At 36.6% G+C, this 27,563-nt stretch overlaps 1 protein-coding gene across 4 annotated transcripts; it reads right to left on the reverse strand.

The window, feature by feature from the left end:
* Positions 1–758: 758 nt before the first annotated feature.
* On the reverse strand, positions 759–27,016 carry LOC122834970 (transcription factor 12-like). 4 transcript variants are annotated; one of them, XM_044123574.1, is made up of 12 exons: positions 25,791–27,016; positions 21,137–21,380; positions 11,470–11,560; positions 9,963–10,307; positions 8,038–8,102; positions 7,590–7,686; positions 7,427–7,500; positions 5,091–5,261; positions 3,260–3,380; positions 3,022–3,178; positions 1,877–2,106; positions 759–1,212 (listed from the first exon to the last, which is right to left on the reverse strand). In XM_044123574.1, the coding sequence occupies exons 2-12, from the start codon at positions 21,194–21,196 to the stop codon at positions 1,070–1,072; spliced, it is 1,554 nt and encodes a 517-aa protein (XP_043979509.1). In that variant the 5' UTR covers positions 21,197–21,380; positions 25,791–27,016; the 3' UTR covers positions 759–1,069. The 4 variants fall into 4 exon arrangements, with proteins under 4 accessions (XP_043979509.1, XP_043979510.1, XP_043979508.1 ...); XM_044123575.1 differs by lacking the exons at positions 21,137–21,380; positions 25,791–27,016 and adding an exon at positions 15,025–15,215 and having other exon boundaries at positions 9,963–10,086; positions 10,165–10,307; XM_044123573.1 differs by lacking the exons at positions 21,137–21,380; positions 25,791–27,016 and adding an exon at positions 15,025–15,212 and having other exon boundaries at positions 3,263–3,380.
* Positions 27,017–27,563: the final 547 nt, after the last annotated feature.

The following is a 27,563-nucleotide window of genomic DNA, read 5'->3' on the forward strand; positions in this document are numbered from 1 at the left end:
TCCATGTGAGATTAAAAAGAACATTCCTGGAGATCTGTTCATTCACAGAATGTTCAAACCCCTGCAGTATTTACACACACACATACTCACACACACATTCACACAGAGCCCACAGGGAAAAATTAAATATGTTGCCTAAAAACAAAACGTGACAGAGTTTGCCCACTGAGCTTTGTGAAAATATGACTAACAAACCATTATTGACCAGAAAATCTGCACACGGAACTCTCCAGTCCATTCTGATGTACTGCAACACAAATATTAGCAATAAAACTACAAAAATATGTACAAAACACCTGCAGCTTACAATGCATTTGTCTGATACGAGTCATGTTTAGGCACAAAGTTAGAAAAGTCCGTCTGGGAAGAGAAGAAATGATTGTTTGACTGCGTCACACTTTCTGATCAGGGAGCCGCGCTGGTCAAATTTGAACTGATTCGTCCAAAACGCAGCAATTACAAATCATTTAATCATATTGTGAAAGTTTATCACAAAGTGTTTGCTGTTAATCAAATACCATGCATGTACAGTGCCTTGCAAAAATGTTCATCCTTCCTGAAAGTCCTCAGCATTTTGTCATGTTACAGTAACAAACATTAACTTTGTTAATTGGGATTTTCTTGATATCGGGCAACACAAGTAGTGGATTATATTATTTTTTTTACAAACAATAATTTGAAAAGTGTGGTATGCTTTTATAAAAGCCCCAATTTCCTTGAACTATTTTGCAAATGAAGAATGGGCAAAAATTTTAGTCTTTTGCTGCGCCCAAAAGATGTACAGCAAAACCTCGGTTTTATTGACAAACGGGGGATGAATACATAGTTTTAAATGTTTTACCTGTATAAAATATTTAAAACTGTTATCTTCCCTCCAAATCACAACTACGATAAAACTTCAACAAAACCCGTTGCAGCCTGTGGATGTAATGTGACAAAATGTGAAAAAGTTCAAAGGGTAGGAACACTTGAAAGCCGTTGCATCAGTTTGTACAGTGATTTAAACTAATCGTTGATGTAAATGAATGAAACGCTTTAAGTGAGACTTTGAGTTGTCAGTAACAGGTGCTCAGAGGTGACCCATGGGGTTCGACGGGTCCGTCAGGCTCGGATGGAAAGCGAGATGTACAGGCTGTGGATCCGACATGATGCTGGACGCCTTCTCTTCTTCTCTTCTCCGCAGACATGCAGCCTTTGGGTTCAGGTTTCTCTCTGAGGAACGGAAAATTTTAATGGTTACAAAAACAGTAAATGTAAAAATGGAGATATTGAACTCAGGTTTCACAGTTTAGAACCTAAAGTTGTCAAAAATTATCAAAGTCAAAAAGTCCAATTAAACTCTAGACAGACAGACATCTAGTTAGCTACTTAACTAGCTAGCTACATAGCTAGATATATAGCTAGCAATCAAGTTATGTAGTTAGATTGATCGCTAGATAGATTGATAGCTTCCAAGGGAAAATACAAGAATCACAGCAGCAAAGGGCAAAATAGCCAATTGCAATTTACAACTCACAATGAAAAACAAACTAAAATGTAAAATAACGAAAAACTATACACCATGTATAAAAATAGTTCTTTAAAAAGAAGCTGTGATATTGCACTTATAAAATAATGCTTAAAAATAATTTCAGGAAACTTAATAAAACTATGGCTCTGCATGATAGAACAAATTAATCAAGTGCATTTCTATATATGTAAACCAACTTTTTCTGACTCTATAAAAATTTAATTCAATATCATTGTTATAATTTTTTTTAAAACAAAGTAATATAATTTAAAATATATTTTATGTAGGCTTTAAGACCATTTCTGTCTGATCTTTCAGACACCCCCAGTCATTTACAGCACATTCTTGCTCCTCTGTTGCACTGACCTCTGACCTGCTGCTCCAGACTAAGGATCACGGCCACGGCCTGGTGCAGAACCAGCAGTTTGGTCTGCGGCTTCTCGCTGTTCAGGTGCAGCTGACACATGTGGCCCAGCTCCTTGAAGGCCTCGTTGATGTCCCGCACCCGCAGACGCTCTCTAGCGTTGTTGGCCATCCTCCGCTCTCGCTCGCGCTCGGCCTTCTGCTCTGGGCTCAGGTCCTCGTCCTCGTGGATGCTGCAACGAAAAACACACGGAAAGCATGTGAGAAGGGAAATGTTTGCAGGTTAAACAAAAATATAAACTTAAGAGAAGGTGAAAAGAGAGGACAGTGTTCAGTTATTTGGGTTTCTCTGCCCTCTTCTGGTGACTTTCATAACATGGTTTTATTTGGTTTGATGAAATAAAATTTAAAAAGCTTATGCTAATTCAACAACCATTAAACATCCATTTAAAATATAATTTGAATGTTTGTTACTTATTATAGTCTATTCTGCTTGAAAACAGGCAATCAAGATGAGACTAAACCAGATGTTTGATGTGAATAATAAAAGATTAATTTAACTTGATTCCAGTTTTAGAAAGAGAACTTCTGTCATTTTTGTATTTAAAATGAAAATTAAAAAACTGAATTTGCTTGCACCTTTTACAAAGGTGTGTAGAAACCTTTAAAATGAACTAATCTCTTATTGCAGCAGCATCATCACAAACTGGAGATTTTATTTAAAACAATCTAATCTTGACTTTGAGTTTATTTATTTAGTTGGAGAAAAAAAAATCCCATTTAAAAAAATATTAGAAGACTCAGGTCTTGGTACTCCTGATAATCCTGACTTTACAATTTACTTTTTAAGTTTATCGTCGTTTCTTAGTTAACTAGTACTTTGTCATCAATATTAAGGAATTATATACTTAAAACAAGCTCCTATACCTTACAGAAAAGTTACTTATGAGTTAGCTTTGTCTTATTTTAATTAGAAACTATGAAAATTACTTGGTAAGATTTTTCTTTTTTGTATTTTATGACAAAACGTTTAGACTCTCCTGCCTTCCAGCAGGTGGTCTGTTTTTTTAATTAGCCAGTGAAAATATAATAGATTGGATCCTTGTTTTAATGTTTGATAATAAATGTATCTTTTTCCTTGTTGTTACCTGTTCTGCGTGCTGTTCTCTCCGTGTGTTTTGTGTTCACTCTCCTCGTCTGATCTCGGGCTGTCTGAGCCGTGGTCGTGGTTGGTGTGCATCATCTCCTCCACTTCCCTGCTTTCCATCTTTAACTCCAGGTTACTCTGAACATTCAAGCCACCGCCTGTGCAATATCAAACATGTATTGTAATAAGACAATTCAAAAAAATCAGAAAAAAGCTGGTAAGAGAGGAGGAATAACTACCTCCTCCTCCTCCTCCTGCAGCTTGTAAGAATGTGTTCCTCTGTCTGGGCGGATATGGGTGGCCATTTTGTGTTCGGCTCTGGAAGGTTGATTGATTGTTGTTCATGGAGACACCTTCGACCTTTAGGAGTCACAAAGAGCAAGACGAGTCAAACATGAGTCATATTCCCTCTGTAAATTATGAACTTCAACAGTTTTTCTCTTGGGACACAAACACTGCTTTGCGTTGAACTTTTTCACACTTTGTCATGTTAGAAGTAAAAGCTACAGGATATTTTTTTTTACAGTTTTATTTGACAGACCAACACTCCAAAAACACTAAATTGTACCAAGTACTTTTTAGTTCAGATATCTTAATATCCATGAAATAAGACAAAACTAACTTGCAAGTAACTTTTATGCATGATATACGAGCTTGTTTTAAGTCAATAATTCCTTGATATAAATAAAAATATAAGTGAAATAATCTGTCAGTAAAACGAAACATTTTCCCCTTATAATATGGAAAATGCTTAGTTTCTAAAAATGATGATATACTTAAAAACAAGCTCCTATTTCTTGCTGAAAAGTTACTAATAAGTTAGTTTGGACTTTTTCCAAGTACACTAAGATTTTTGCACTAGAAACTAGAACAAAAATACTTAGTAAGATTGTTTATCTAGTGAAAAAGTAGTGTGTTGTTGGAAGATGTGATCTGGTCAGATGAAACAAAAATTAAACTTTTTGCCGTAGCGTTCCATGTGGCCGTGAATTTATCAATCAATCAATCAATCAAATTTTAATTCTATAGCATATTTCAGCAGCAAGGCAATTCAAAGAGCTTTACATCATAACAAACACAAAAACACAAAGTCGTGCGACAACACGACAAAATCAACAATCAAAACATTACATTACGTCAAATGCCATCGATTAATTCGTAATTGATTATTTTTCAAATACAACTCTGAACAGGTGGGTTTGTTGGCCGAGATTTAAAGGAAGTCAGTGTTTCAGCTGTTTTACAGTTTTCTGAGAGTTTGTTGTGTATAGAAGCTGAATGTTGCTTCTCTGCATTAGTGTCATTATCGACTGAATAATGCAAAGTTTAAACTTTTAATGGACTTTTATTGCCATTTTTAAAGAAAATTTGATTTTATAGTGTCATTGTTGGCCAAATAATGCAAAGTTTATACTTTTAATTGACCTTTATTGCAAGTTTTAATCAAACTTTACATTAAAATGTCATTATTTATCAAATAATGCAAAGTTGACTAATTTAATACAAGTTTTAATGGAAAGTTGCTTTTATAGTGTGATTATTGACTGAATAAAGAAAGGTTTACACTTTTAATGGACTATTAATGCAGGTTTTAGTGCAACTTTGCATTTAAAGTATTCTTATTTACTGAATGACACTTCATGACAACAGTTGTAGACGTTCATGAAGACTCCTTCATGTTTATGTCATGTCAGTCTGACGCACACCCCTTCAAATAAAGTGTTACCGAAAAGCCCAAACAGATCCTCTACGCCACAAATAATTCAGTTCCAGACAAGCATAATCCTTCCCCTAAAACTACTCTACACCATTTAAATTCCCCCCAATTCTCTTCAGGATGATCCACTTCTATCTGACACATCATTAAAAAAAAGGATAGTGGGAGAATTTAATATGCCCTCCCCCAAAGGATTAGACTAAATATCCTTTCCCCGTGAACATGGTGGACTTTCATTCCAGCTGGAGTAAAATCCCATCGTCTGCTGAAAGAGGATGGACTGAACAATGCAGAATTACACACAAAGCAACATTTTTACAGCATTTTGATACTTTGAAGTAATGTTTGTTAACCATTGCTGGAGTGTGACAGGTGAGCGGTGCGGTGCTGGCTGGGTGGCTGTGGTGGGACTGGCCCAGTAAGCCGTGGATGTCGCTGGGCAGACAGGAAGTGGGGCCCACGGCGTGGTTCCTCAGAACGTGGATGACGTCGTCCAATCTGTCCAGGCGGTCCTCCACCTGAGACTGAAACCATCAACACACACGTAAACCTTCAGTTTAATATACAGCTCTGGAAAAAATTCAGAGACCACTTAAAATCATCAGTTTTACTCTTTGTAGGTATATATGTTAAAATGAACATTGTTGTTTTGTTCTATGAACTACTGACAGCATGTTTCTGAAATACCAAGCAAAAATCTAGCATTTATTCACAGAAAATGCAAAATGGTCACGATAACAAAAAAGATTCAGTGCTTTCAGACCTTGAATAATGCAAAGAAAACAAGTTCATATTCATTTTGAAACAATACTAATGTTTTTATGGATCCCTCGAGGGGACATGGGAAAACAAATGTATAATAATAATCTACTGATCAGTTATGTGGCATAATTGAATACTGTAAGCCCTTCTTAAGGTGGCCGTGGTACTTTCTGCCTTAAAACAAGGTTATGTAAGGTTTTCCCATGTATGTTAATATCTCCTTGTGAAATATCTGACATATTGCATCTTTTTCTTTAGGATAGAAAGGCACCACAAACCTATGATATAAACAGAAACTTTGCAAAAGTAGGAAAGAAATAAAAATACATCCAAACTGTTTGGACTAGTTCTGAGTTATTATCGCGGGTAATAAGTCATCTGACAGTTTTGGTTGTGTCTCTGTTCTTCTGGTTGTCTGAATGGTTTAAACTTTAAAGGGCTACTTTCAGTGCCGGTCCATCTTAGCCTTAACAGACATAAAAAAAAATTGTTTTAAAATCGCTTTTCAGTCAGTGTTTTGCACCAAACAGTTATTAATAATAAACACGTTTTCACTGAGGCTCTGTAAGAGTCATATGAATGAAATAAGTAATTATTGATATGACAGGAGCTCGAGGTTTTGACACCTGGGTGGTGGGTGTGTCGTTGTGGGCGTTGCTGTCATCAGGTATGAATGGGAAGGTTACTGGCCTGCTGGCTTAGTGTGTGTGAGGAAACGGTGAGCGGGGCGGTCAGACCTTGCAAAGTTTGAAGCATGATGATCAAAATGGAATAAATCGATAATTGTGACGGAACAAAGAAGTGGTTTGGAGTTGATTGATACACGGACAGATGAGATTCCCCGAGTTAACCCAGTGCGGCCCTTTACTATAATTAGTTTGCAGTGTATTATAATAATAAGATGTGTATATTATTATTGAGTCTTTGGTGCAAAAAACTGATTGAAAGTCGATTCAATGTGTATGTCTGTTAAGGTTGAGATGGATCTGAACATGAAAACGGCCCTTTAAACCATTCAGACAACCAGAACAACAGAGACACAATCAAAACTGTCAGATGACGTATTACCCCGCGATAACTCAGAAATAGTCAAAATAGTTTGGATGTATTTTTATTTCTTTACTACTCAAGGAAAGTTTCTGTTTATTTCGTAGGTTTTTGGTGCCTTTCTATCCTAAATAAAAAGATACAAAACTTCAGATATTTCCCAACGAGATATTAACATTCATGTTAAAACCTCACATAATCTTATATTAGAGCAGAAAGTACGGCGGCCACCGTAAGAAAGGCTCACAGTGTTCATGCCACATGTACTGATCAGTACAGTATCGTGAGGGAACCCAAAAGTTTTGCAAGGGAACGCAAAAGAAAAAAAAGGTCCCCATGTCCCCTGGAGGGCTCCGTATGTTTTAACACAGGAAGAGTTCAGGAATCAATATTTGGTGGAATAACCAGGAGGATTTCAACGAGGTTCAGTGCAGCAGACTCTTCATTTGTAGTTTATGCTCCAGACATCAAATTTATTTTTCATGTTTTGGGAAATACAATTTTTATCCTTTTTTGCGAAATGCAATATTTATTTTAGTATTGTCTATTCTATTAAATTTCACATTCTGTAGATTTTTTATTTAACCACTTAAGCCTTTTTTATACATTATTATAATTGCATATAAGATACAAATAAACAATTAGGTTTCTTTTTTAAAAAAGAGAAAATAAACAGTTTGTTACAATAACCTGCAGATGTAACTAGTAACTTTTTATCAATATTCAAGAATTATTGACTTAGAACAAGGTCTTATATCTCATAAGTTAGGTTTGTATTATTTCACATCTACTAAGATATTTGCACTAGAAACAAGACCAAAAATACTTTGTAAAATTTGCAATGTGACACAGATTTAATAAAAAAGATCCAGAACTTTACCAATGATATGAGTGAGGACTCAAAATGCGGTGACACCGGTGGCTGAACTGAACTGCGGGGCCACAAGTTGTTCCCTAAAAAGAAAGAAAACCATAAGAAAAATTATGACATTCTGTATGAAAATGTAAAACTCTAATAAATAATGATTATTTTGCTTTCCTACCTGTAGATTCAGCTGCGTTTGGGAGCGGGGAAGGAGATCTCACTGGTGTAGAGGAGCTGGAGGGGAAGCTGCTGCTCGTGTGATCGGGGGAATAAATCTGACAGAGAGAAGGAGCAGCAGAGGAACCAGAACATGGATCATTTTAAAAGCACAACTTGTCATTTCTGTGTAAGCTTTAACAGCTGCTGCCACAATCCCTGGAGCTTCCTCGTAACCTGAACTAAACTCATCCATTCCTGTCATTTTACTGCACTGCAGCCAATATAACGTCCCGCTGCACGACTGTAACCCTTCTTTAATGTGTGGTGCTCTTCTGTCGCCCCACAGGAAGTTATGAATTATAGGTTGTGGGACCCCAAGGTTTGGTTTTATGCTCTGACCTGACCCGTTTGAACATTACAGAGCACAGATAAGTAGCTTTAATGAGAGTGAGGTGGTTCATACTTACAGAGGCCAAAGCTTTTCCCAGCGTATCGCCTGTCTGTGACGCTCCTGACACATTCACTTGGCTTCCTGAAATTTAACAAACACATTTATTGTGACATTATGTGAATATAAACAAATATGTGCTTTCTTTACTTCAAATCAATTTAAAAAGAAAAAATAGCAAAGAAAATACACATATACACAAAAAAACACCTTTTTTTTTCCAAACATATGAATCAGTCATTTTAGCTACCGTACTTTACCGTAGTTTAAACCTTAACAGGAAGAAGATTTGCACTTCACCAACCAGATACATGATAATTGATAAAGTAAAAAGTAGTATTATTTAAAATGATTCACGGGTTCTTCTTATCCAAAATCTTTCTACAACATTTTAACAAGGATATAAATATGATTTGCTCTTTCTGTGAAAAAAACCCCAAAAAAACCCAGAAAATGTTTTTTTTATTTATTTTGGTTTTATACTTTCTCTACTCAATTCTGGAAAATTATTTGCATTTTGATTTTGACTTTTATGAAAGTTATATTATTTAGCTAGAATGACAACACAATAGCTAAAAAACCAGAATCTTATTATTGATCTTATTACATACTTAGGCAAATGGCATATTCACAGATGCCGTTACAATAATCAAAAATCCTTCGTTTCTATTTTTGAAAATGAGGTCAAATAATAAATAAGAACTATTAGAAATTCCACCAATATAAAAACCATTAAAACCTACACTTTACATGCTTTTATAAAGTTACAAATTCTTTAATATTGATAAAAACTAGCAGATTTTTCAATTATCCATCCATCCATCCCCATGTTTGAGGTGAAAAATGTATATAAAAAACAAAAAAATCAATAGTAAGGGAATATTGACTCAAATTGAGTCAATAATTGACCGTTGACCCTTTGCACGTGACGTCACTCTCTCCGCCGCTCCGCCACGTCGGACGTGAAAATCAACCAATGCGCTCCTGTGGTAAAGCCTGTCAAAAAACGCACATGCGCTAACCTGTTATCCTTTATTAAGGTGATTTCACTTTAGAATGGCAGTAGGGTGCTGGGCGGTCGGCTGCACAAGCAGAGTATGATAGAAACCAAATGTGTCATTTCTAACTTTTGGTGAGAAAAGATCGGAGATGGAGAGCAGCAGATAATCAAAGTGACGGTCAACTCTCGGAGTAATGGCGGATTTGTAGCGAACACTTTTTACCAGGCAAGAAGACTATCGTCGATTTACTTTATAAATAAGGGTGATTAGAAAGATAGCAAACATCGCATTATGGAGGAGACAGGCGTCTAACCATTGATAACCATGGAAACAATGTCGCACTGTCATGTAGCCTAACATGTATGGAAAAAAAACTGGTTAGCATCTCGGCTTTTGTACATTTTTAATGCTGCACCGGTGTAAATGGAAACGCCGTTTATGACATAGTGATAAATTCTGCGGTGTGAATTCAGGCAAAGTCGGTAATTTGATCAACACGTCAAGAGGGAACAGGTATGGGTCGGTTTTCTAAGCTAGCCGTTTCTAACTTTTGTAAATACCGCCGTCAAAGAGCCCCAACCAGGTGTGTTACGTTCACAGACAAATTAGCTTGACTCGAACAAGTAGAAGCCATGAATAAACTGGCTAAAACAACTTTGGAAAATAACTTCAGTCAATCCCAATTCTCACTTCCCACGTCCATCATGGCGCCTCAAATGATTGTAAGTGACTTAGTTGCAAAGGGTCGCTATCTTGTGTGCACACGTGATATATAGTTTTTCCAGACAAAAACTCCTAAATTTGTAAGTTAGAGTTTCTTATTTCAAGTGTACTAAGACATTTACACTAAGAAAATACTTGTTTTTCTTTTGTTTCTTTTTACAGCATGCAACAAAGAGTAAAAATAAGCTCTTATTTTTATTTATTTTTTTTTTCTCCTCACCTGCTGGATTCTCGGAGTGGCTGTCAGAGGGAGAGCGGGACACCGTGTTGTTGCGGTGAAAGGTGGACATCGGCGGTAATCCTCTGTTCATTTCAGCCGCCAGCACCGAATGAGGAGAGAAATCCTGACCAGAAAGCAAACGCGTTTTAAAAACAAGAGTTTTTGTATCAACATTCACCAGGGCTGATGAAGGAAAACTCACCAGGTTACCGTGGGTCGGCTGCAGGTTGTTGTAGCTCCCCAGCTGTGTTTGGTGGCCCGCCGAGGCCCCCAGCGCACCTTCATAGCCCTGCTGGTTCAGCCCGTTTACGGCGCTCCAGATGTCCGGAGAATTGCTCATCCCCTCTAAAATAAAGAATCATGTTTTATCGTCTGAACTGCTGAGGTGCCTTGAACTGCCAGTTAAAAAGTTATAAAGCAGAAGACTGGACCCCGGTGCAGAGAAATTACATGCAATAACTAAGTTTTACTGTCTCAATTAAACAGCACAGAACATGTTTGGTAGCTATGCTGCTCATTTCATATATCTCTTTTACACTGGGGTGAATAATGTATTCATAATCTATGATATTAATAGCAACAAAGGAAAACATACTCTTACAGTGCAGTGTAATAATTAAAGTCGTTTAATAATTATGTTGTTTTAATTTACTGTTTGTATTTTTATTTAACTATTTTAACCAGTTTCATTTTCTGACCTGATTGTAGTTTACATTTTGTCACAAACATTTAAATCTTCCCTTACTATTAGGTTTTAAGTGTTTGTTTTCTATTTTCATTGTTCGCCAGTTCCCAGATTATTTTATTTGATCCCTGTTTTTGTTCTTTTTTTTAAAATCATGCTTTTTTTTGTGTGTCAGCTTCTTTCTGATCATTTTTCCACACTTTGTCTCAGACATTGCAAAAACACAAGATCTAACCAAATATCTTGAACTTAAAATTAATTTCTCAGCAATATGTTGATGCTTTTTAAAAGTTACAAATTCTTTAATATTGATAAAAACTGGCAGGAATTTCACTTATAACAAGACATTTTCCCCATGTTTTAAGTGAAAAAACTCTGCTAATCAAACCAGCATTTTATTGACTTGAAACAAGCTCTTATAAATTGCTGAAGAATTATTTGCTGGTTAGTTCTGTCTTATTTCAAGTGTATTATTTTATTTTTAATAGATGAGACAAAGATACTTTGCAAGAGTTCTTGTTTTTGAAATAGTGTGCTACCAATAAAGTATAATTTACTGATTAGTTTTTAATATTTAATCACCAATTTATCACTTTCCTCATATTTTTTTTGCAGCCATTGTGGCAAATTCGCCTAATTTTCTCATCATTTTATATCAAATTCTATATAAAAGCATACAAGGAGGGTGGACCAGAGGATCACATCGTGGTCATATGTTATAACCTGCTACAAAAGCTACAAGAAGCATGATACTTCAAGAAACATTTGATTGTTATTGTTGGATACTGAGTGTTTTTGAGATTTTGCTGTGCTTGAACTCACCAAAGAAGGTGCTTGCAAACACATTGCTGGGGACTTTGCTTGATGGGTGTGAAGTTGAGTTGCCATCAGAGTTGGGAGGCTGCCCATAAACCTGAAAAAAACAATTAAAACCACCTTATAAACTGATACTTTTCCTACTTTCTGGTGCAGGAAGCTGGGCTGTAAAGCTAATTCCACTTAGCATGTGGACAGGAGCAAATGTTAAGAAAAAATGTCTTGTATATTTTTTTTTTCTCACATTTACATGTTTAAAGTCACGCCACATCATCTTAGTCAGATTTTAGTTTGGATTATTTTTGATGTGGATTTGCAGGTGTGCTTTGGATCGTTATGCATAACTAAAATCCACTTGATCTCAGTGTCACAGATATACAGACATTTTCCTTCAGGATTCCTGGATATTTGTGGTATTTTTGGTCCTGGAAACTCCCCAGGCGAGTTTCCAGAATGTTTACTTTTTGTTAATTAGCAATTTAATTAAATTTATAGAACCAAATCACAACAGCATCACAAAAAAAGCTAACAAAAAGTGAGCACAAGGTATGCAGATGAATATGGCTGCAGATTTTTTGCCTCTGTTTTGTGATATTCTTCTGTTTTCTGCTGTTTGTTTTTTAAGTTGCATTATCCATCCATCCATCCATTTTCTATACACCTTTTATCCCTAATGGGGTCGGGAAAGTTGTATTATGCTTTAATATTTTCTGAACAAGTTGTTTATGAAAACTTTTATTTAACACCTTAAATAAATTTAAAAAAAAGTTATTCTGGCCTCATTTGGATCAGCTCTCATGCAGGGTCACCTACATGTTTTCTACATTTGTGGATAAAGCTCTGACTCTAGTCTCTGGAGTCCCAAAGTCTTCAAAATGGCATTTTTTCATGTGTTCTCAGATTCTTCCTTTACGTTGTCAGACAGTATGTTTACGGTTTAATCACCGTGAATTTGTAGTTTGCATGGGAGCAATCTGAAGTAATAATGCAAAGAAAACAAAACAGAGTGCGGAGGCACACTTGGAGCCATCGTGATAATCCATAATCTGCAGATCCATGCACCTCCTCATCCGGATTTGGGAACCGTTCACCAGGAGAAATCCCTGCGCTAATCATGATAAGGTCCGGCTGGGACTCAGACCCCAAAAACATAAAACTGAATTGTAATTTGTCTCAATTCCTTTAAATTTAGACTAAAACCCACCTGCATAGACTTGGTTTGGAGACATTATAAATTAAACAACAATCAACAGTTTGATGTGGAACAACAACACTTGGTAAAATCTAATGCTTGTTGACTGTTCTTTGTTGGTTTGCACTGATTTCCTTAATTCTGGGAGATCGGTGATCGGCCTATACCTACATGTGAAGCCAATGTTATTTACCTCAGCAAATGTCTACAAATCAGCCAATGTCCTCTTCTGCTCTGCAGAGAGAGAGGTTTGACTGACAGAGTGGCTCACCAGTTCATGTCTGCACGTTTGCAGCTAACAATCATCATCCCACTGTTACCAACTCAGCGACTTTTTGGCTATATTTAGTGACATTTTAGACAAAAAAAAAATAAAAATGGTATCGGCCAAAATCGGAATCGGCAGGTCAAGCATTTTAAAAATTGTTAATCGATGATTGACCAGAAAACTCCAATCGGTGCACTTCTACTTCTGCGACTTTGTGTTTTTGTGTTATCATGATGTAAAGCGCTTTAACTGACTGATTGATTGATGATTTGTGCTCAAGATAACACAAAATGGAAAACAAATATTCTGAAAGGTAAATAAATTTCAGGTTAAAGCATGCCCTGCACTCACGCAGACACAGAAACCCACAGAGAGGCGCTCGCCTCACCCAAAACCACCAAGAGTCTCGGCCTGCACCTGCACTTCCCTCCGTCGCTTTGATGTGCCCCAGGAAATGAAAATAAACCTCCCTGCGCTGCATCAATGGGGTGTCAGTTACCCGGACGACAAGTTCTGTAAAGCAGGCTATTAGAGACTCTCTTGAGTACGCTTGTGCAAGACTCGCACATTTAGGCAAACCACACACACGCGTGTGCACGCACAGAGCTGTGACCCTGGCTGGCAAGAGTCCCATGGTGATTGTGGGCTTGGCCAAACAGAAGAGCCCCTGTCGACACTCGGCCCGTCTGAGCCGCCACGGGCAGCATATGGCAGAGGATAAAGCCAATTGTCCTCCTTACCATCAGCATAGCAGGCGACCCGTTAATAATGGTCACACCCCCGCCCCAGCACGCCCTCTCTGGCCCCCGATGGAGAGGGGCCATCGCCACGACACCCTCTTTTAGCATAGCATTGATTTAGGAGCCATCAATCATCAGATCACAAAATGATAATGCACTTTTTTTTTTTCCTTTTTACTCCTGCAGTTCAAGAAGAAATTCAAAAGCAATAAATCATTATTTTCTATTAACTGGAAGCTTTTCAGGGCAGGAATATGTATATAGAAGAGCAGAGTTGTAAACACACACACAAAGAGAGCATCAAGATGGGAGATAAGTGAAACATCAACTTGCTATTCAAGGCCCATGCCTCGCTCCACCGTGGCCAACTCCGGCCACATGCAACCAATTTTCTGCCTCTGTGATCCACGATGTCTGGATGTGGTTAGTCTCTCCAAGATCAAAGCTGCCTTTGATAATGGTTGCAGCAGTGCAGGGACTGCTCCAACGTAGCGGGGTTAAATCAAATAGAAATAGAGGCAATCTGCTTCATGTCAAGATGTTTTTCTGCTGCCAGGCTTGACTGGATTGCACAGAGCAAACAGGAAGTCTCGCTGAAGCATTTTAAAAACAAGCCTTTTTGTCAGCCTAGAACAAGAAGTAAAAGTGAATTTAAAGTTATTGCATGTCGAACAGATTGTGTTCTGTTTTTTCTGATTTGATCTGTGATTTGATCATTAAATGCATCAAATAAAAAAAATAAAATAAAAAAAGTCATATCACCCAATGTTGCACTTCTTTTGTAGTTTGGTAAAAAATCAGAAAGAAGTTTTGATGCATAAATTGGGATAATTTTATTGTAATTTTCTGGTGGATTCAAAGCTAACATCTCCAATATGAAACCTGTTTTATATTTTAATCCTGAGAAGGGAAATAATCGAAATCAGTTGAAACTGGAATTTCATTTTCAGCAAAGAGAAACCTGACTGGTGCATCTCTACAGGATTACTCTGGAGCTGAAAGAGTTCAAGAAAATTTAATTCCTAATGTTGCAACTTTATGAAACTTTAAAGGAAGTTCACATCTTATTACAGCTCTGACTCATCTGAAAGACAAAGTGTTCTCCCACTGCACCTCAAAACACACACCAGTCATTATCAAATATCCTGATTAAAAAAAGAGAACATCCTCAAAAATCTGACATTCCTCCAACAACTTTCAGTTGGCATAAACTTTTATTCAAGTATCCACTGCAAATGCATTTTAATTCTTGATGTGAAACTCAAGAAACGAACTAAGAACAGCTAAGAATGCAGCAAACAAACAGACAAACAAACCATGCCCAACCTAATTTATGGTGGATAAAATATGAAGATACTCACTGGCTTCATGTTGTAGCAGTACATCAGTGAGTTGTTGCCTGTCCCAGAGGCAGGATGAGCACAGTACATAACTCTGTCTGGATCACAGCGAGACTCTCAGCGCTCTCCACACACAGCTCCTCTGTCCACCTCTTTACTCATGTGTGTGGTGTGTCGTCCACACACACTCCTTCCCCTAACCCACCCCTGCTGGTCGTGCAGCAACCCGCAGACAACTTATGCAAATCAGGGCTGCACCATTTCATCCTGCACAGAGGGGGTGGCCAAGACATGACGCTTTTGCTTTAAAATGTTACATCATTTATGAGCTTTTCTGCTTCTAAGTGAAAAATTATTACACAAAGAACTCATTATTTTTACAATTTGTGGTGGCATGGGTTTTTGTAAGCATAAAAAATTTAAATAAATTCACATAAAAACCAAAATAACTAGGGGATTCCCAATCAATGTATGGATAAATAACCACAAAAATTACAGAATTATAATGATGAGAAATCCTTAAGGCTCAGATATCATCCTGTTTTCATGTCACCTCGCATAAAGTGTAAAGTTGAACACACACAAGGCTAGAAATCCCTCCTCTGGACCAACAAGCAGTGATGACGCCACTAAGATAATCTCCTGTTAGACAGGTAGAGGTTTCCAGTAAACACTGGATACTACAGCCTTGTCTGACCTACATTCACAAATAGAGCCAGGTCTTAATTTGCAGGCACGTGTGGCATGGAGAGCTGGGTTTGGAGGTTATTTGGTCTGTCTGGGTGATCGTCTGCAACGTCTCCTAAAAAGAGTCGTCCTTCCCGTATGAGGTCAAATCCACCACACGTATCATTTTTAACCAAAACATATGCAAACAACATAAAAAACCAAATCTACAATTTCATTTGTGTCTTGCATTAAGCATGCCTTCTATAAGAGAGAGGGGGTGAAAGATGGACTTGGCTCAATGCACAGAGCTACAGTATGGCACCCGGTCCTGGCACGGCTTGGTGTTTTAGAAACACCTCACAAGAATCCAATCAAATGATTCCCGCTGGGACAAAAACAAAGTCTTTTCCAAACCACAGTACCGACTCTTCAGTAAATACTATAGACAGACTCTAATGCAGCAGAGAACAGGAATAAGAAAATATTTTTTAAGTTCCTGTTAACATTCGAACTGAAAATAAAATAGTGCAAAAATGTCTGACTCCATTATTTGTTAGGATGTCTTTGAAACCATTTAATCAGTGAGAGATTCAACCGGTTCATGAAACAATACAGATTTTTTTATTCTTCCTCACTTTTTGCTTTTCTTCATTTTGAAGAATTTTTTTTCTTTTTCAGAGAAGTATAACCTAAAGCCTTAAGACGTCTCTATCTGAATGAAGAAAATTTTTGCTGCACAAATGTAACAAAAACATTTGACAACAATTCTGTTTGATTTTATTTCTTCATATCAAACAAAATTGATGTCAAATGTTTGTGCATCAAAAATTTTTGGTCTACCACTGTAAAGTTATTAGTAACTGTTTCCAGAGGTCGTTAAAGGTCAACCTTCCCGGTGTCCCCACACACATTTACAAAATCAAACAAATTTTGAGTTAACACTGTAAAACATTTGAGCCGCATTTAGTTGTGTCTACTATTTTTACTCTTTAAATCAAATAAATTAATCCACTTTTACATTTTGAACCTAAATGTGAGTTTGTGAAAGATAAACTTACAGCAGTAAGTTGTGTTAACTTTTTATTAATTTAGTCAAACCTCCAAGAGTTGAATAAACCAGAGTTTTTAGGTTAACACTTAAAAAAACTGAAAGAAGAAAAAGACAGGAGTGTGAACTGTTTCCCAGAATGCTTAGCGGCATGTTTTTGTCTCCTGAGATGGAAGTGCGTTACATTGATCTGACTCTTGTGTTTTATGAAGGCAAATGTTCATTTTAATGCAATTCTCAGTTAGCAAAGCTTGAGGATAATGTCCTGTTCACACTAAATGTTTCTGAGCTGAATTCATTGGGATGTTTAATAAAATTTATTATCAGATCAGAAATTTTGTTCCTGCAGTTTGAAACAAGAATTTAAATTATTCTAAAGTAAAATAAGTATTTATTTTAACTTGATATTGTGACTAAAATAATAGAGAAATGTGACTCTTTAACTCAGTGAGGGCAGATTTGTAGTTAAATCTCATTATTCAAGATTAATGAAGTTAAAAAACAATGTTTAGACAACTTGTCTCTTGTTAAATCAACTTCATGAACTTTTTTTCTGAGTTGAAACCAAAACTATTTTCTTGTTGACTTAAATTGCATTTTCAAGGCAGCAGGAGGACTTTCATTTTCAAGTTAAATCACCTTCACATGTTTTACAGTGAATCAACTGTGCTATAAAAACAACAGGACAATGGTGGCAACTGTGGTAGGAATTCTTCCTATCGCAATTGGCAGGTTGCTGGTTCGATTTCTGCTCCGTCTACCTCTGTCGTTGTGACCTTGGTTACTTCACCCGCCTTGCCTGCTGGTGGTGTTGACAGGATCTGGTGGTGCCGGTACATGGTAGCCTTGCTTCTGTCAGACTGTCCCAGAGCAGCTGTGGCTACTATCCAGTAGCTTTCCACTGTGTGTGTGAATGGGTAAAGTGATATACAAGTATTCTTTCAGCAAATGGAATCATTTTTTAAAATATGTTATCGATTACTGAATAAGTTGACGAATACTTCAATGATCAGTTAATCATGATTAATCACGATTAATTCGATTAATCGTTTCATCCCTAGTCAGAATTTTGTTTTGTAGAGTGAAGATGCTGAGGAGCTGGTGTTTGGCGTCCAAAAATAAAGTCTAACCTAAATCTTTTTAAGACCAGAATGGTATATTTAGAAACTTCAAACGGTGACAAACACGTGATTTTCCTCCTGATTCAATCTGTCTGCAGGTGAGCTGCTGTCCACTTAGCTTCCTTAAAGTCAAAGTCTAATCCTGGCGATCCAAACCAGCACTATCTAGGTTAGGAGGTCACTCACTTCTTCTTCTTCTTCCTCTTCTTCTTCTTCTTCTTCTTCTTCTTCTTCTTTTTCTCCTTCTTTATCGGCGCAATCGTTGGTTAACTTTTACAACTCCATGCTTTTCTTTTTTTTTAACCTAATTGAGGAAGACGTCATAATAAAGCCAAAACATTCAAATGCTGATGTCAGTAAATATATTAGCTGTTTTACAACTAATCCCTGGCAACTGGTGGCTACTGAGTGACCTTCTCCTCTGACAGAGATCAGTCTTCTTATCTGGCACATTAAGCATTCATAACACAAACGTATCTGATCCAAGAGCCAATTTATACAGTCCCCTGACCCTGAACTTTGCATCAATCTTAGTTAATTGCAGTCTTGTCAGAAAAGGGATTATCCAAACAGGTAATGCAAATGTTAATGAGATCATTTTTGCATATCTTTATTTTCCTGTGGTTGAAATGTCACTGGTTCTGACGTTCTGCTATGAAGAATGTCACTCCCGATGGCCCCTTGATACATTGTTGGCCATGAGGAGGTCGGATGCAGAGGAGAAACCAAAACAGAAACGTGCTAAAAATTAAGAAAAATTTATAGAAATGGTGACGTTTTTTTGTTGTTGTTTTTTTTAAAACACATTTTCAGACAGCGTTGTTGCTGTTAAAATGGTGTATTTTTACTGCATGACATGCTGTTACCTCTCCAAATGTTGTTGGCACTCTGCTGATTGTCATGCGCCTGATTTGACATGGCTTAAATAACTATCTTCCTGCCAGTGATTGGCATTCACACAAGAAGGGGTGAGTGGGACTGGGGAGCAGATGGTGACATTCCACATGACCAAACTGATCAATCACCATGCTGGGACGCAGGTGCAGCACAGGCGGGCAGCACCACACCATCTATTTCACCATCTACAGGGCACTATAACACATGGGCACAAATCGTGGCACCCTGAGGGTCTGCATGCTCCTCCGTCCCGCTGTGCCAAGGTTGATGACATCAGAGTTTCCCATCCGCTTTGCCATGGGACGCAGAGAAAAGGGAACGTGAAAAAAAAAAAAAAACAAGCATTGGAATAATATCTGCAACAACAGCTTGGTCTGGGGAAGGTTGTATAAGTGACGTCAAAGCAAGGGACTCCCATATTATATATTATTTCCAAATGTAAGTGGTCTGAGGTGGTATTAATAACTCTGGACCTTTCCCACACTTTGTTACCCTGCAGACAGAAACAGCACCATGTTTTTAATGCAAATAAAAATCTGAAATGTGTTGCATATATAGAACCAGCTTTGGGTAAGTCTCCATAAGCTCTGCACATTTATTTATGAAAAATAGCTCAACCTCTGTCTGGTTGGATGGAGAGTTTTAACATTAAATGGGTTCTGTTATGCAAAATTTACATTTTCCATGTTTTTTTTTTTATGCTTCCAGTTGGGTCTCAACTGCTTTTAAAAAACCAGTCAGTCGTTTTTTTGACAGTAAGTCAAAAAATGTCTGGAAAATGGGTCGCTTTGCAATCCTCTCAATTGTTCAGTCACATTCAAGGGGCACTGCGCCGTTACCCAGCAACCCTAGCAGAACTCAGTCCTGTTACCTAGCAACCCAAGTGTCACTCCAGCACCTTCTGTCAGCTGGTTTTATGGCTATTAGTGCTACAATGGCTGCTGAAAAACTCACCATCCAGAAATCACTTGCTGCATTCTTGTTGGTTGTGCAGGAGGCTCCACTTCTGCTTTTCACAGATGTACTGTTGTATAACTCTGCATTTGCTGGCAGCCATTTTCACGTGCAAGTTGAGGGGGCTTTGCCAGCAGCAGCTTCTTTGGATTCAAAATGACAAGATGCCCTAAAACAGTTCAAAATATTCAGAAGTGTTCAGACTAAAATCTTAACCTCTAAGAATTACTTTGTGTAAAGAATGTAATGAATTTGTTTTTTATAATCCATGAACCTTTCCAAATCTGTTCAAGAAAGCATAATAGGTCACTTTTAGATTTCAAATCTTGCCACACACTCTCAATTGATTTTATATCTGGACTTTGACTGGACCATTCCATGCTTGTAAGTAACTAATTCCATTGTAACCCAGTGCTATTTATGGCACAATAAACACTGTAATGTCTAGAAACTGAAGGGTTTTGATGTTGTGTTCACGTCACTGCAGACCCAGACCACCAATACACTTATTGATCACGCGCTCCATATTCCCCTCATTTATCAACAAAACTTGGAGATACTTAAGCTTCTCCATTTGGACCTTGTCGCGACCTGGAGAGGTCATGACCCCGTTATGGCTCAAGGTAATGCTCTTGGATTTGGAGGTGTTGATTTTCAGTTGCTTCCTACTGAATACAGTCCACAAAGCTACAGTATCTTATCATACAAACAGCTATTAAAATGTGCTTTGTAAGCAGTTACCGGTCGTCTGACTTTCTGTTCAACAAGCAGAAATAGAAAAAGAAAGAAAAAGTGATTAGCTTTATAAAAACAGGAAACATTATTTATATTTTGAAGTATTTTGATATGTTACTCCAGTGAAACATTAGTGTACTAAGTAATTCAGTTAAACTATATGACATACTGTTAGATTAGTCATCAGTACTCTTCAAGTGTACTTGGAGATCAGCCTTGTAACTGCATAAAAGATAAAGTTAAAAAAAGAAAAGAAAAATACTGACAACTAAACCAGTCCAAAAAACCTGAGAAATCATGTTTATTTTTTAATCTAAACAAACTAACCTTTGATTAATTTTTCCAATCATTTTTATTTCCGTTAAGCTTTTTTTAAATTATATTTTGCTGAAAATACACTGAAAAAACAAAACAGGCCATCCAACTTTAAAAGAAAATTGGGTTTATCTGTTGCAAGTAGTCCAGTCAAGTTTATCCAAGTGAATATATTCAGTTTTTTAAGTTGTCATGTTAAACAAGTGTGAATAAATTAAGCTTGACAAACTTAAAGAGCTCCATTCCCTTAGTGTATAACTATGATGTTTTTAGCATTATATTTTAATAAGAAAAAGAAGGTGACATGCACCTACCTGAGTGCATTGACCAGTTGATGTGTTTTTGCTTACAGATATTCTAACAATACAACAAAACTCAATGAAAGTGGATGCACCTTACAGTCAGCACAGCGTGTGCACTGAGGTAAATGGGTTGGCTGTGGTTTCTGATGCATGCTGGCGTGACTCCGTGCCGAGGATCTTCGGCATCTTCAGGATAAGACCTGGACTCAGCAAGCCGACCTCATAGTCTGGCCCGTGGGGGAGGCTGTAAGAGGATTGGACTGGCTACGGCCGCACGTGAGAGCCAGACTCACCGACTTCTTTGCTGCAGTGACCCAGCCGTCCCACATACACCAACTACAAAGAAAAAAAAAACCGTACAACTTCAGGTCGGACACTGGATCCTGGATGACTTGTTGGGTCGCTGTGATTGTCCCAGACACCTCCGGTGTTGTTCTGCTATTTCTGCTTAATGCAGATCAGATATCATTCTTTGGTCTTTCCAGGTTTACTTTGTATATTTGGACTTTTATATCTTGTTTTGTGTTGTTCAAATAGGAAAGTCAAAGGTTTTGCATTTTATTTAGTCACTATGAATCACAAAATAGGGACAAGCTCCAGAAACTGAATGCCTAATAGCACTACAGTGAAAATAATGGCAGCTGTGGTTGCCATATTAATTCGTAAAAATGTTACTGTATTTATACGATAAAACTATGGTAACACAGAATCTTACCATATAAATACATATTTTACTGCAAAATTATGGCCTTATTTATTATTATTATTATTATTATTATTATTATTATTATTATTATTATATTATTACCGTATTTATACGGTGAAATTATGGCAAAAGAATTTTACCATATAAATGTGGATTAATATGGTAACCACACCTGCCAGTATTTTACCTTAAATTTTTTTTTTACAGTGCATAAGTTATGTTTTAAAGGAATTTAGAGGTAATTGCTTCTGAAATGCAAAACAAGATTTATTAAAAGCACAAGAAAATCTAAATAAAGGACACAACTTTGAAACTTACCACTAAAGTTGTTTTTTCTGGTGTTAAAATAAATATTTGCATATAAAAAATATATTTTTGCAATGAATTACAACATTAAACAAATAGTTTACAGTTTTGTTTCTCCAGAATAACTGAATTTATCATTATACACTGTAAGTTTCCACTGTCATTTGCAGTTGTTTGCATTGTTTTGACCTTTTTAAATTATTTTCCCATTACAACTTTCCTTTTTTTTCATATGTCTTACTTACATAATTATTTATCTATTTACTTATTAATTTGGGGGTTAAATCTGGTTTGAAAAGCACTATTTGATGAATGTTTGATGAATTTTGTATAATGTTTCCAGATAGGAGGTATATTGTAAGACATGTTTTTATTAAACCATAGTGTTATAAACCCTATCATTATATTTCAAATTAAAAACTTAAATGCTCATTAAGAAAATTGCTTAAGGGAAATAAAAAAGGATGGGTAAAATGAAAGGACGTTCATTTTTCTGGCTGTTAACACATTACTAGGCAATTCAGAAATACATTCTGTGTAATATGGGGTAAAAAAAAAAAAAGTGGCTGTCTGGTTGGAAGAAGTGTTGTGAGAATCTTGACATTTGAAGGAATGAGCAAGGGCAAAAACGGCGTTCATAAGCTCTTCCACAATAAATCAGAAGTGACAGAAGATTGACAGTAAAACAAATCAGTCCAGAATAGCCACCGACTGGAGGTCAAAGATGAAGCGAGAAAACAACGACTAACAAGGAAAAACAACATTTTATTCTTATTTAGATGAGGTAGCATCGTTCACATTCTCCGCTTGATGTGAAACTTGGACAAATGTAATATATGCAGGTGTGTTGTAAAAAGATGAGCACATTAACAAAGAACATTTTGGATGTTCAATAAATCACAGACATTTTTTTAAAATGACTGTCCAGAATGATAACAAAAATTAGTACTACTCAAAAATATTGTAAAGTTCCTATGTAAAAGACCAAAAGCAGAACAATTTACACAGCACACCTGATGTTTGACATGTACAAACTTTTCCTCCTAGTTTATTCTCAGCTCAACATTTTTTTTATTTAGTTTAGCATTTTACAAAAAAATAAATGAGTTCAAACACAAGCAATACACCCAAATAAATTATTTTAAAAATGTACTCTTAATATTTTTTTATCCAGTATTATTACAAAGGATTGTATTTATTTATTTATTTTAAAGGAAACTTTTTTGTAGCCCAACGGTGACTCATTAATTTTATGTACCCTTTGGTTGGATATAGAATAAATGAAAAATATACTGAATATTGTTGTCACTGAGGCAAAAAGATAACAACAAAAAACTCTAACATGATTTAAGGAGCTCTCTTTAAGCTGCACAAAAATTATTGACTCTAGTAAACACTGGCATTTACCCAAAATGTGCAGTGACAAACTTTAAGTCTTTTCTAAAGTTATTTTAATGCACTCATCCTTTAAAGTTGGAGTACCACATAGGTGTGTACTGAGCCCCTTTCTGTACGTATAAAACACTAATGAATGTAATTCACCTATCAACTATTCTTTAAATTCTCCACTGACAATGTTCACAAATTACCAGTTTAATATATCAGAGCAAAGGGCATTAGTTTATAATGTAATACATATATACTTTTACTTTAATGTCAACAAAACAGAACAAATAATCATTAAACTTCCCTCACTCCAACAGCACATTATTATAGACAACTATAGTACTGGAAATGGTGGAAAACATTAAGTATTTCTAATTCATTGAATAATAAACCCACTTTAGGGCTGTAAATGTGGTGAAATGTGTTTATTCTAAGCAATGATTTTTAGTTTTGAAAATAATTACACATACTTTTGACATTTGTATTTATCAGAAATGTAAAAGAAAAAAAAGAAAATTATATTTCTTCTATCCTTTCCCAGAAGTAGTGCATAATTCTTATTACGTTTGCTTGTAAACATAAAATGTCTCAGATGACACACAGTGTATTGAAAAATGTTTAAAACTGTTACTTGATTTAAATATTTTCAACTCAAAATCTGTGACAAAAATATTTGCTTAGGCCTTGTTTGTGAGGCTAGAATAAGCAGCTATTTCAAAAACTTTGAATATGTTATTGCAGGATTTGCATGTTAATAATTTACTTGACCAAACAGTTTGAAAGACTGAACTTGTTTCTCATTGTCATTTTTGTGTTTTATTATTATTACTTTTATTATATGTTATAGTACGCAAGAGACTTATCTTTAGACTTTTTAACCCTATAATCAGTAGCACATTTATGCCAAACTACAAACTTTGAAGGGGACAAGCCAGAATCAGCAGAAAAAAATCTAATGGAGTCATGCCCATTATTTTCTTATTTTGTTGAAAATTTTATTTTATCTTATGGGGAAAAACTCATCATAAATGTTTTCCATTCATGCGTTCTCCGTGTACTGTTTGTTGCTGTATCTCGTTTGAAGCCTTGCCAGAGTGGTGTAGCAGTACCCGTTTCCACCAACAGATGGCAGCATAAAGGAAGTCTCTGAATAAACCTTTATTTATTTATCAGGGTTTGTTTTCATGACCTGGTGCCTACCTTCTTTTAAAATTGTTCACGTTTATCAACAATACGACTGCGCACATGTCATTTTCCAACATTTTTGTTGCGATAAAAATCAAAAGTCGTTGTAATTTAACTGACATGTGACTAAATTACGTCTATTTTAGATCTGTTAATATGTAAATAATGAGCATTATATTTAGATATCGGGCAGATTGTTTAAAATCAGAATAATCTTTCGGATTACTCTTTTTCTTCAAGAACTGAGACGGAGATTTCAACCGGATGAAAAAACAGATTAATCAGTTTGATGAGCAAAGACAGTTTTAGAATATCTACCTGCAAAAGCAGCTTCCGTTTTTAATTTCGGTCTGATCAGTTTTACTAGTGAATAATCTTAGTCAGAGGCATAGGCAGATACCGGGATCAACATAAATGGCTATAGCTGCCCGTGTTCATGGTGTAATGATATCATCCCGACTGTTTACCCGTCATTGTCACTATCTGATCAAGCAGCTTCCTGCAGCAGCGCCACTTCTGGCTGACAGCGGAACTGCAGGACATCAAGTTAGGCACGACAGAGCTGCAACTTCCTGGCTGAAACTCGCTAAAATAAAACACAAGATTATAATAATAATCCAGGGTGTTTTCAAAGTTACAGTGGCAACAATCGCTTAATGTGTTTATGTAAAGCTACAAATATAATAATCATATTACAAAAAACTCTTCATTTCAAAAACAAAGAGAAAGAATCCAAATAAATCTACTATATCAAGCTAATAATGGCTAATACATTTGAAATAACTTTCTTCAACTACCAATGGTTAACCTCGAAAGAAAAGCAAGCATTTTCTTTCTTTTGCCTGATTTTGTTATTTTGTAATTGTAATTACAAAATTAAATTTATTAATTTTGTAATTACCAATATTGCCACATAACTTTATATTTTGGTTCGTTTGATTATGTAAACTTTAGATATTACTCAGTACTCTAATTGCCATTTAAATTTTTTTTTTTTTTTTACTCTACATGTGTAATTTGTTTCTTTTACTTGAATTTTAAAAAATATATTGAGGTGGTGCTACTCTTACTTGAGTAAAATATTTTGGGTACCCTCTGGTGTCTAGTTTGAAAAAACAATAAAATATCATATACCTAGACGTAAAAATATTTCTTGAACTCACCTTAAGTGTGCGTGATGTAGATTTTTAGAGTCCTGTTCTACTTTCAGAAAATATTTCCGCTCTGGCATGCGGGTTTTTTGCGTGCAGCTTGACGCAGCCAGCCCCGTCTGTAGCTGCTTGCTGGCTGCTGCAGGCGTGCTATTTTGCAGCAGCGGAGACACCTCTGCGAAATGCCTTTTGTATGCCCGGCTGGTGTATTTTCGTTTTTTTGTTTTGTTTTTTTGTTGTTGTTTTTTTGGTTTTGTGAGGGGTCCCATCACAGTGTTTTTGTAGCCATGCTCTGCGCTGGGTCCGGCGGGGCTGTCCTAGCTGACTGAGCCGCTCCGGCAGCGGTGGGTCCGGGTGCAGTGCACAGCCGGGGGATGAGGCCTACTTGTTAAAGCTCCCCCACCACCCCACCGTCGCGATGGCTGATGATCAACAACAACCTGGTCAGAAGCCTGCCTCGGGATTAGGCTCTCTTCCAGCGCTGGTGCCAGGACTCCAAGGGCCCGAGGCCAACGCGTTGCAGTTCAAAATAAAGAATTCAATTTGGTAAGGATGGTGCTGATCCATCAAAAGCTAGCCTCACAATCATCGTATCTGACCATGGTAGAGGTAGGGAGCCAGTGATCTGCACAAAGCGGCCGAGAATAACACGCGTTTCCCCGAGCTAGCCTCGGTTTCTTCACCGGAACACGCATGCAGGGATCCGGAGACGGTGTCCGGGTTCGGGGTGATGCGGTAAAAAGACGGTAGAGACGGGCAGGTAGCAGCTCTGATCATTAGCATGGAGCCATAGGAGGCCATGTTATAATAGATGACACCAACCCCACCGGTGGTGCTGATGCTCAGGATGATGACAGGTGTCAAAGCAGAATGCTGCACAGACTCGGACTCACTCGGATTTTCACCATGCTGCACACATGCCTGGACATTATATATGTAATTATCAGACGATGTGCTTGCTTTAAACATGTTTAGCCTGATTTCTGCTGTGCAACATCTGAATACCCACATAGAATGCTTTTAAAAACAATCCCTATATATGTATAGCCTATATCTAAATTTAATTCAGTAAGTAGGTAATAAACAAAGTGATAGTTTAAGGTAGAGAAGGGCGATATAGATTTAAAGTTTATCGTGATGATTAGGGGTGCACCGCTTGCCGCAATAAATCAATTAGTCGCATGAGTTCAATAATTATCATTTTCTTGATTTATTGAAAAAAATCTTCAGTCTGATAGGCTGGTCTCACTAATTGAAGGACAATTTTATTTAGAGAGATTTTCTAAGCTGTTTCTGTTTATTTTGGATATTTAAAATGTCTTCCAGTTAAGTGTTAAATGTTCATTACAATTTAAAGTTTATTGATCTCTGAAAATGTGTTCTTGCATTATTTATGACGTTACCATTATATAACTTGAAAATGGTCTCAAAACAACAATATTATCGTTTATCGAAATAACTTTTGGGACAATATAACTTCTAGCAGAATGGTGGATATTATCAGCCTATCGCCATACTCCTAAAATTAAGAAAACTGGGACCAATTTATTGGGTGGTGGATTTATCAACGCTTCCCTAATTGTGACAACGATAAAAGTGACCATAGGAAGTATTTATTGTTACAGTCTTAAGTAACTGTATGGCTGCAACTTTGTGTTACAAAAATTATAGCCTCCAAAACCCAAAAACCTGCTCTTGAAAAACATTTCCATTTGTAATATGCTTCCATAAAACACCAGTCACATCAAAAATGTGATTTATTATTAATAAATTGCAAATCGTAAC

This window comes from Gambusia affinis, linkage group LG08 (assembly GCF_019740435.1).
Source record: "Gambusia affinis linkage group LG08, SWU_Gaff_1.0, whole genome shotgun sequence".
NCBI lineage: Eukaryota > Metazoa > Chordata > Actinopteri > Cyprinodontiformes > Poeciliidae > Gambusia > Gambusia affinis.